Here is a 10,562-nt window from a genome sequence, read left to right as displayed (position 1 = left end):
CTTGGGCAAAGATGGGGACCCCAGCATCCTCCTTTTCAGGAGTAAAAGCCCTGGCTGGCTCTCGTTGAAGATAGACTCAGTGGGGATGTGAGGATTCACAGCCATCTGGATTTTAAGGCCTTGCTGGAATAGTTTCATTCCAGATGCTCTACTATTCCTAGCTCCTGGAATGATGTAAACAGTGATTCACACCATGGTAGGCCTATGCAGTTTACCAAGCACACTCATCACATGCATCAGGCTTTCAGGGAAGGTCAGGTTCCAACATGTTAACTGAGATTCACCTTCAGGTCACCAGACTTGCATCTATTTGCTAAACACCTATCATGGCCAACAAAAGTTTTCTCCTTTATTCTTCAGTGATGAATGTGCCAAAGAGAGGACAGTGTGGGGGCAATGGTGTTTAACTTGTAGCAGAATAGAGAGCTTATTTTGAAGTTCTTTAGCAAAAACTGTTTGGAGGAATGGCGATTATGATTTGGGTCTAGGCTGTGAAAAAAGCAAGGAGGGGCTGGAGGAGGGAGGAGTGTCCCAGACTTCCCAGTTCACATGGCCGAAGTCCAAATCAACCCTGGCTGCTAGGTAAAAGGCAGTGAAGGGGGACCTTTCAGCCTAAAGGGAATTGGGGGGTGGGGTGGGATGGGCAGTAGAGTGGGTTCGGTGGAGGGTTCTGGGAATCCGCACCTGTGGATGAGCGGGTGCCCAAGGTGTCCCACCCTCTTCCTCTAGGGTTCGGGGAGTGGCTGAGGGGGGCCAGGCCGCGGGCGGAGGTGAGCGGCGCGGGGCGGGGTGGGGGGGGGAAGGGAGGGGTGAGGGGGGCGGGACGGGGCGGGGCCCGGCGCACCTGGGCGGGGAGGGGGAGGTGCGCGGGGCCGAGCCTGCCGGGGGCCGCGGCGCGCGCCAATGGGCAGCGGCTGGCAGCGCGCCCCGCGCCCGAGCCGCAGTCGCGCCCTCTCGCTGCCTGGCGAAGGCGCGGACGGCGCGCGGAGGCGAGCGCGGGGGAGACGAGCTGCCGGCGCCACAGCCGCCGTCAGGGCATGAGGATGGCCGTGGGCTCCGTCAAGATGCAGCCGCCGTGCGAGAGCCCGGCCCTGGCCGCGGCGGCGGCGGCGGTGGCGGCGGACGGCGCCCTGCGCCGCAGCCCCAGCGCCCGCGAGCAGGAGCGCGAGCAGCCGCCGGCGCCGCCACGGCCGCGGCTGAGGGACCTGCCGGCACTGCTGCGGAGCGGGCTCACGCTGCGGAGGAAGCGGAGCGCCGCCGGGGCCCGGGTGAGTGGCCCGGACCGGCCGGGCCCCAGTGGGCACGGGCGACGCGCACGTGGAGCCCGCGCCCACCCTCCCGGGCCGCAGAGGGGACATCTGGAAGTTGGGGAGTTGGCGGAAGGGGCGCCCTCGTGCAGGGTCCGGGGACGACGGGGTCGTGGGGTGACCCCCGGCGAGCGACGGCTTCCCCTTCCCCTAGTTGCACCTGACTTAACCCAGGGGCACCTGGATTCCGAGCGGCGGACCGTGGGCATCGCCGGAAGAAGGGCGGTTGGCGTCTCCCCTGAGGGGAAGCTGCAGGTGTCCCGTACCCAACTGTCGGCCAGCCGTGTCCCGACAGCAAGCCTCAGGCCCCACAAATGGGAGCCCAGTTTGCTGGAGGTGTGAGACGTGTGAGCATGTCCGGGACGCCCCGTGGCAAGCTCTGGGCATCGGGACTCTGGCCTCCGCCACCGGCGAGGTGGAGGCACACGAGTTGGAAGTTCCCGGGGCGAGCTTCCATCTCCGGGGTTCTGGAGACTCCAGCACTTAGTATTTGGTGACGCCCCCTTGAGCAGAGGGGTGGACGCCCCTCAGAATCTTAAATATTGACTTCCTGATGGTGTGTTCAGATATGATTTCCTGGTGAAGGAGTGTCCCTGGTTGTGCATCTAAGTGCATTTAATGGCCTGAACGGGTCGGGCATGTTTTGTTAGTTAAGAAAAGCAGGACAGCCTGATGATTTTCTCCTGGGATCTTTCACAAGCCACTCAGGAGGCCCTGATGGGGCCTCAGGCCAAGGGTCTGACTTACTGAGGTTTCCCTGCCCACCAGGGCTTTAGGGCAACTTTGGTAGGTTCTACTCAGTTCTTTAGGATTTGTCGCTGTTAAGGAGGCTTTACTGAGAAGCTGCAACAATGTAGTTTGGGAAGGAGGGTGGTGGTACTGTAATAAACTGAATCTTGGTTGTCTGCTTTAAAAGGAGACCTTACTGGAAGACTTTTAGCTCTTGCAAAGACAGGTTTGTGGAAACGTGAGAGTTGGGGAGAAACATTTTGTTTTGGTGTGGCTTCTTTGGCAAGGAAGGACCTGAATTGGTGTAGGTCTTCAGCCTGTCCAGGTTGTGTTCCTCGTTTCTAAAGCATTTTCCTTCTAGTGTAGGGGATATCTGTATGTTATCTACCTCAGTAGGATATTCAGAGGACTAGCTGGATGTAGGACATCTTAAAGTCCATGACTAGTGGAGTCGAGGAATTGCCCACAAGTGACCTTAACGTGGGACATACGGGATTGTCTGCAAAGAAAGCAAGGAAATGTGTCCCAGAGACGTGGTAGCTGAATAAATGCAAGAACCAGAGTTATAGACTTTGCGGGAATCTAGGGAAAAGTAGGTCAAATCGTGTTCCTATTATCCTTGACAGATACTTTTTCATGGCACAGAATACTGAAGACATGAGGGCAGCCAGGCAATCTGTGACGGGAATTGCTGAAGGTTCCTGTATAAATAGATCTGTGTGTTCATCTGCATAAGGCCTTGTGTTTCTTGTTGCCTGGGATGATGTTGTATGCCTTGCCAACATATATATTTACTCTTCGTAATTATTCTGAATGTGGTTATTTCCAATAATATATACTTCATTAACCCTTCTTTGATCCCAATCCTGTATTGCTTTTGGATATTCCAAACACATTTCCTAAGTGCATGGCTAGCTTCTTACTGGGGAAAGATTGTCAAATTTTCCCATGTTGAAAACCCATACTTTTCAACTATTTCCCCTTCCTTTGGCTTTGGAGCCATCTTTGTGATTTTGGAACCTTCCCTAACAAAGAGATAAGAAGGAATTTGAAAGAAAAAAAAAGCAGGTGAACTACATACCTGCATCAGTCTGTTCAGGCTGCTGTAACAAAATCCCATAGACTGGGTGGCTTAAACAACAGAAATTTATTTTCTCACCGTTCTGGAGGCTGGATAGTCCAAGATCAAGGTGCCAGCAGATTTGGTTTCTGGTGAGAGCTCTCTTCCTGGCTTGCTTTCTTGCTGTGCCCTCACATGGCCATTCCTCTGTGTACATGGATGGAAGGAGAGATCTGTCTCTCTCTTCCTTTTCTTATAAGTCTACTAATTCCATCATGGAAGCTCCACCCACATGACCTAGTCTACTTCTGAATACCTCCCAAAGGCTCTACCTCTAAATACGATCACGGTATGGAGTACGGCTTCAACATATGAATTTTGAAGGAACACAGACATTCAGTCCATAACAGAAAGTATGTGTAGGAAAGAGAAAAACAGAGGAGATATGTACCAAACCAGTTAGTGACTTGTGAGCATCTGGGCTCATCTGGTTAGCTCTTCAATTAAAGCAGTGATGCTCATGGAACAAATCATGGCTTAGATCCTTTGGTGGACTTAAAATTTTGTATTCTATGGCCTGTACCTCCAGATTACTGGTGAGTGATTGTAGGGACAAATTAACACAAGTTCATTACCACTGGATTTATAAAAAGGCAGTTCTAGGTATTACACAAGTTGGTAAGAAAGTTTGCAATTTCTGTATTGACCAAGACTTGATTTAGGAGTACCTGTGGTACTTGTCCGTGCTGCCGTGGGCCCTCACAAATCTGGACAATCTGACATCAACTGTCATCAAGTAAGCTCTTTGTAGGTTGTGTTGCCTAACCCAGGTGCCTGGTAGGCGGTCTCTTACTGGGAAAAATTATGCTGACATTTGGTTAATATTGCAGAACTCCTGTGTTCCTTGGTTCAGTCATTTCTGATCATATTGAATACCAACTGATTAAGACTCTGCTAAGTGGAGAATGTCTAAATTTTCCTTTGTGGGAGGACCCTACCTACCTCCTAAAATCAGTAGTAAAATAAGGCACAGCTTGAATTCCCACCAAAACCCTTTAGTCATTTTTAAAAATTGTGTTATGGAGATTATGAGAAATAGTATGATAAATACCCAGCCTTCAACAGTTATTAACATTTTGTCAGTCTTGTTTCATTTATTTCTCTTCCCCAGTTTTCTTATGGGGGCTAGCCCATTTTATTTTATTATTAAGTTTATTTATTTATTTTGGGGGGAGAAGGGCAGAAAGAGAGGGAGAGAGAGAATCCCAAGCAGGCTCTGTGCTGTCAGTGCAGAGCCTGATGTGGGCCTTGAACTCATGAGCTGTGAGATCCTGACCTAACCTGAAATCAAGAGTCAGACCTTTAACTGACTGAGCCACCCAGGCACCCCTAGGGATGGTGTATTTTTAAGCTAAATCCTAAACATCCTGTTATCTTACTTATAAATGTGTCAGTATACATTTCTGATAAGGACTTCTTTTTTCTTGAAACAATGGCCAAACAAACAAACAAACAAACCCAAAGACTTTTATGCCTTTTTCTCACCTAAATATATTAACAGCGATTTCCTAATATGATTCCCATAGTCACATATTCTGAAAGATGTATTTTTACTTATGATTTGTTGGACTCAGGAACTAAACACAGTCCACACATTACATTAGGTTGTTAGGTTTTTAAATCTATTTTCTTTTATAATAGTCCCCCTTCCCTTCTTTTTGATTTGATGGAGAGAAAGAGCACAGATCTGGTAGAATGATCTGTTTTCTGGGCCAATTTCTCACTGGTGTCATTTAGCTTGTTTCTCTCCTCCCCATGTCTCCTGTAATATGGTAGTTGGATGTAGAGGCCTGATTACATTTAGATTCAAAGGCAAGCATCCTTCGTAGGTGGTGCTTTGTAAAATCTGTTGTAGTATAATCACAAGACACATGATGTCTGAATCTCTCTCTCTCTGAGATGTTAAGGTTGATTAGTGGGTTCAGGTAGAGTCAACTTCCCTTTCACCTAATGATCTTAGCATCCATAGATGGTTGTAGCCTAGATCCATTTCATTAGAGATTACAAAAGGGTGATGATCTGAATCTATCACTTCTCTTGCATTTATTAATTGGTATTCTGTGTGTAAAGAACTTAACCCTCATAAGCTGTATGGGTCTCCTGAAATTCAAGTTGTGTGGGGAAGACAAGGAAAGCTCATTTTTTTTTCCTTTTATCAATTTTCTGAGTAATGATTTTGTGCCCTAACAGTCTCTCATGATAATCAATGAGTTCTTCTTTTTTAAGTGTCACTAAGAACTTGTGGACCTCAATGTATTTGTTTCAGTCCATTGCAGTCAATATTCTTTTTGACCCTTAATTTGTCTTTATCTGTTGTATACTTTTTACAAGGCCCCAGTAGTCTCTGATAACCTTTCTTGCTTTCTGGCCCAAGATATGCTAAACTTATCTTGTCCATTTCCTGCTTCAGATCTGAAATCAGCCATTTTCCCAAAGGGCTCTAATTTTTGGTTGACAGTTGTTCGTTACCCCCACCCTTTGCCTCTCTTAGTGGTTGCAGTATTTTTTACCTTGGTTTTAGGCCTTCCATCTTAAGTTTTTGTTTCTTCTTAAATTCTTCTCATCAGGCTGCTTCTAAGACTGTCATTTTCTCCCTCTAATAAAATAGCTGGTAACTACCATTCCCTTTTTCTATATATACTGTCAAATTGCTGGGACTGACTTATTTCGGGCTTTGGCGGCTGTGATCTTTTCTGCAGCGTTCTACCTCTTTCATCTCCTCGGAATCTGTTTCATTTACAGCAGGCAGAATGATTCACCAATTGTGCCAAATTGACTGTTCACCAAACAGTGACAGTCGGCCTTCGGATTATTAGACTTCTCTCCGCTGATTTCTTCTCACTCAGGCAGAGTCCCTGTGGCATGGCAGGTGCTCTTGAAACTTGGGAAAGTGGAAGAACAGCTAGTGGCTGTCTGCATGAGGTTCTCTCTTTTCATTTGGAGTCTCGACCCAGATGATTCCCTCTCAAAAAAGGAACAAGGTAGCCCATTTCCTTTGTCCAAGCTGGAGTGTTTTAGGTGTGATTTAACACCCTCCTCTGCTGGAAATAAGACCTTGTTGACTGAGAAACATGTACTGCTTCAAGTTGTACCAGTATGCCTGAATTATAGTCCTTTTGTACACACACCTTACAGGCAAAGCATGTAATTTTAATTTGTTCTTTGTATTTAAATTAAAATCAGTGGCTGACACTTCATAGCACTTAATTATGTGCCATGCATGTTCTGATACAAACTTCAATCCTCCTAACAAGCCTGTGAGTTAGCTGCTATTGTTTGCATTCTACAGATGAGGAAACTGGAACATAGATGTAACTTGCCCAAGAATGTGGGGGCTGAAGGAGGTTTGAACCTAGCCAGTCTGGTTCCATAGTCCCTGCTCTGAATTGTCTCTCTGGTTTTCCTCAAATGCACTGAGGACAAAAGGTCTATTTTAGTCTAAACTAATTAGCCTACAGTACCTGTTGATATTACCTTACAACTCGGAGAGTGGTCAGTAAATGCTGTTGATAATGCCAGCTGTTAATCTTTCTTTGAGTACTCTGAGGCTTGTGATAGACGTACTGGGTGTGGGGGCAGGAAGGGAGGGGAAATATTGTTGAATGGCTACGAATATTGACTAGAATTAAAAGTAGCGTTCGGTGTGTCATAAGCAAAAATCACCCAGGCCCACCTTGATCAAGGCCAATACAAAAATTTGTGAATTTGCTCGCTTACTCTTTTCTTATCTGCTTATGGCAGCCTGTCAGAGATAAGGGCCATTAAGGGAGGCATGCATTTTCCAGGGAAGGTGAGTCAGATCAGATAGGAGGGACATTTGATGATCTTATTTGAGAAACATTGACTTCTTACAGCTTGAACCTTGATAATATAAAACAGTGTGGACGTGGCTACAAATAAAGTGAAACTCCACAAATGCCACCTCTAAAAATGAAAAAAAAAAAAAAAGAAATTATAGATTCATTTATTCTACTTGAATTTCATGTAAATTCTAGTAAAGGACCTCAATGGCAAGTTAATGCCCTATTTACTTCCTTTCTCTCTCCTCTGACCCCTGGCATTGGCTTCGGTTGCAAAATTAGATCCCAAGGAAAGAACATGCGGAGTGGCTTCAGAAGCTGGGTTTGGATTTCAGTGCCATCATTTTGTAGCCTTCCGTGAGTTATTCTTGGAGCTCTCCAAGCCTCCGTTCTTCCTCTAGAATGATACATATCGTGGACCAGGTTTTCAGAGAATAGAGACAATGTATGGAAAATTTGGGGTATGTTGGAACTTAAATTGTTCCTTCCCCAGCCGGATGCTTATTCTGGGCAAATTGACATTCATAGACATTTATAGGAGTCTAGTAACAAAAATTTTTTGCTTTCGCATGCAATGTCAGATTCCATGTTTTTTAAAAACATGATATCCTAACATTTAGTGAATATCTTAGGTGTTATCTAAATACTGGTACCATAACAAAATATCCTCAGCTTCACATTTGCACTGTTTCTTAAATTGACTTGGCAGTAATTGGTAACTTGTGTAGCTGAAAATAGATGGAAAGGTGGGAGATAAGTCACTGGTGATGACTTTGAGTACTTGTGATTTTTTTTTGCCTTAATGCTGCATAACAACCTTTATTAGGAACACTGATAATCCCAGTAATGGTATGCAATCTGGAAGTAGTTCGTGAGAAGTTAGAAAGTTTCATGCAAAAGTGAAATCGTTAAAATCAATGACTTAATTTTTTGTGGTGAGTTGTTATTGTGATAAATTATTCATAAATGGATGTGGAAAAGGGATGGTCTGCAGACACCGCTGTGAATACTGGCACATCTTTATCAGATTAAACTTCAATAGTCTCTTAAAGGGAGGAAGTGTTTTCACCTATGAGGAAACTATAGTCCAGAGAGGTTAAGTAACTTTCCCATGGCCACTCAGCTAGAAAGTAGTAGAGGCAGAATGGAACCCAAGATTGTCTGATTCCAAAATCTATGGCCTTTGCTCAATGTCATGTTGTCTAAGATTTTGACATAATTATAGCCTGTGGTATATTGAAACTGTAGATGTATAGGACATTTCAAGTCAGGACAAAACATAGCTCATTTTCTTTCCAGCGTCTTCAGTAATGGCTTCCAGGATCAGTCTTTAATTATTCACAAGGTTGACAATGGCTTGGTAGCAGCTCTTCCTCATCTCCCAGCAATACCAGCCATTGTACAAGAAAGAAGGTTTGGCATGACTCATCCCAGAAGCCGTTGTTTTCCCAGGTGGTTTGGAAGCCCGACTAGCTTCATAGTACAAACGCACTTGGACATTTATAAAGCAAGCAGTTTCCTTTTCTGGTGTTTCTAGAAGAAAGGAAAAGGAGGAGTTTGTTGTAACTCAGGACTTGGGTTCCTGATGGCAACTTGTTTGCTATTTAACATACTTCAAGAAGTGAGAAGTATGCATACCTGTCAAAGTAACTGAATCCATTTACAATTGAATAAAATCATTGAGAATACACAAATGTATTAATAAAATTAAACTTAGATATATTTACCTTTTAATATGGTGTTACTACCTGAGGCAAATGACTCTTAATTGTTTTTTTAATTCCAGACCTTTTTAAGAATCAAAGGATGCACCCCAGAAAAATGCACATGCAGATGTAATTTTTGCATCTCATTTCGGAGGGCTTATGGATATTTTGAAGCCTGGTCCACAGACCCTCTAATTAAAAAGCCCTTCCCTACTCTGTGTTCTGGAGGGTACAACCATGGTTCTCTTATTTTAGTTTTTATCTTTATTCCTTCTAAACATTTAGCATAGCATCAAGCCCTCATTCAGTTGTCAGTTGAATAGTTCCTTGAATTAATGTATTTTTTCGGTGTGTTGAATTAGAAATTATTTTTCTGTGAATGTAGCAAATGCTTTAGTGGTCCCTGGTAGGTGGTGGTGGTGGTGATAACCTATTATTGTTGAACAAACCCTATCACATTTTTGGTGTTGGGATTATTCGGAGTACTTTAAGACCATTAACCCATTTAATCCTCATAACAACACGTGTGGCAGATCACTCTCCTTGTCTTGTTTTTTCCCCAAGAGGGGAACAGAGAGGCACAAAGGTATTGATTTTGCTACTCCCCAAAATGAGGTGCAGAGAGGCTAAGGAAGATGCCTGAGGTCACCCAAGGAGTGGAGGAGCCAAGATTTGAACCAAGGAAGTCAGGCTCCATGTTATGAGGTCTACCTATTCAGCTGTGTCCTCTCGCTAAATAAAATAATTAATTTATTGTCTTAATTACGGTCTCTCCTTTTTTGTTTGAAGGCTTTAGAAATAGGGATGTGTATTAAAGTTGATGTGATCATTTCGTGGGATTTTTCTTTTCCCCTGTAAAGCTATTATTAAATTGATGGTATGTCTTAAAATTGTGGTACCTCAGAATAAAGGAACTATAGTAAGTTATGTTTTAGTTTTTAAATATAGCTTCATAGTTTATTTGTAGAAATATCACAGTAAATCACAGCTTTAAAACAGTGCATATAAACACAACCATGTCTATTTATGAAGGGTGAAAAATGTGAGTTAAGATTATACTAACAATTTATATGAACACTGATATTGCTTGGGTAACAATTTAAATGTCAGAGGAGAATACATTCAAAATTTTCCTACAAAAAGCATGAATAGCCTCAGAGTAATGTTGAAGATTGAAGAAACTGACATTCTTCTACATGGAATTTTACATATATGTATATTTTATGTTGTATATTATACATAATTTATATAATTTATATAGCAACATAAACATAAGTTTATATTATGCATGATTATATATAATTCATCATATATAATGTTATATAACTTATTTTAAAATTGCATTTAAATTTAATGTATAATTTAAATTATATTTAAATTCAATTTATAATTTATTGTATATAATGTTTATATTATATAATCAGATATATAATTTATGATATAATTTATTGGTTTCTTCACAGGTTTTTTAACAGTAAGACTTAAAAGTTAATCTTATATAAATTTATTTTTTTTTAACTAAAACTATGAATATACCCAAATGATCATAGATGTAGACTTGTCTTCACTACTTGGTGTAGAGAGTTGGCTGATTTTACCTTCTGTGAGTCAGTTAAACTTAAAATTTTGTCTGCTTTGTTCATGAGACATTGGCTTCTCCCTTACAACATGCTTTCATTGTGCACTATTTGTGTTATCCATGGAGAAAAACCTTTACTAAATTGAAGAGTTCTGAAAAGAGGGCTTCTGCAATCCAGCTGGTTGTCTTCCCGTATTTTTTTCCTAACTGGTCTGGCAACTTAAACTCCAGCCCCATTGGTGGCCTTGTCATCCAGTTGAATTTGACCTTGTCAAATCATTTACCTGCAGCTGTTCTGAGGTGTACATGCAAATACTTGTG

At 43.0% G+C, this 10,562-nt stretch overlaps 1 protein-coding gene across 2 annotated transcripts in view; it reads left to right on the top strand.

Annotated features, from left to right (window-relative positions):
* Positions 1 to 909: 909 nt before the first annotated feature.
* The window catches only part of RAPGEF5 (Rap guanine nucleotide exchange factor 5), a 225,293-nt gene continuing 215,640 nt past the window's right edge, over positions 910 to 10,562 (top strand). The window contains exon 1 of one of the 2 annotated variants that reach the window (XM_019443577.2): positions 910 to 1,268. In XM_019443577.2, coding sequence (XP_019299122.1) covers positions 1,038 to 1,268 — 231 coding nt within the window. In that variant the 5' untranslated portion in view covers positions 910 to 1,037. The remainder of the gene's footprint in view (positions 1,269 to 10,562) is intronic. The other variant, XM_019443578.2, reaches the window with a different exon arrangement.

Source organism: Panthera pardus, unplaced genomic scaffold (genome assembly GCF_024362965.1).
Source record: "Panthera pardus isolate Hobbes unplaced genomic scaffold, ASM2436296v1 HiC_scaffold_8, whole genome shotgun sequence".
Classification (NCBI taxonomy): Eukaryota; Metazoa; Chordata; class Mammalia; order Carnivora; family Felidae; genus Panthera; species Panthera pardus.
Note: the sequence above shows the minus strand (reverse complement) of the source record. Positions and strands in the feature narration are given on the sequence as shown.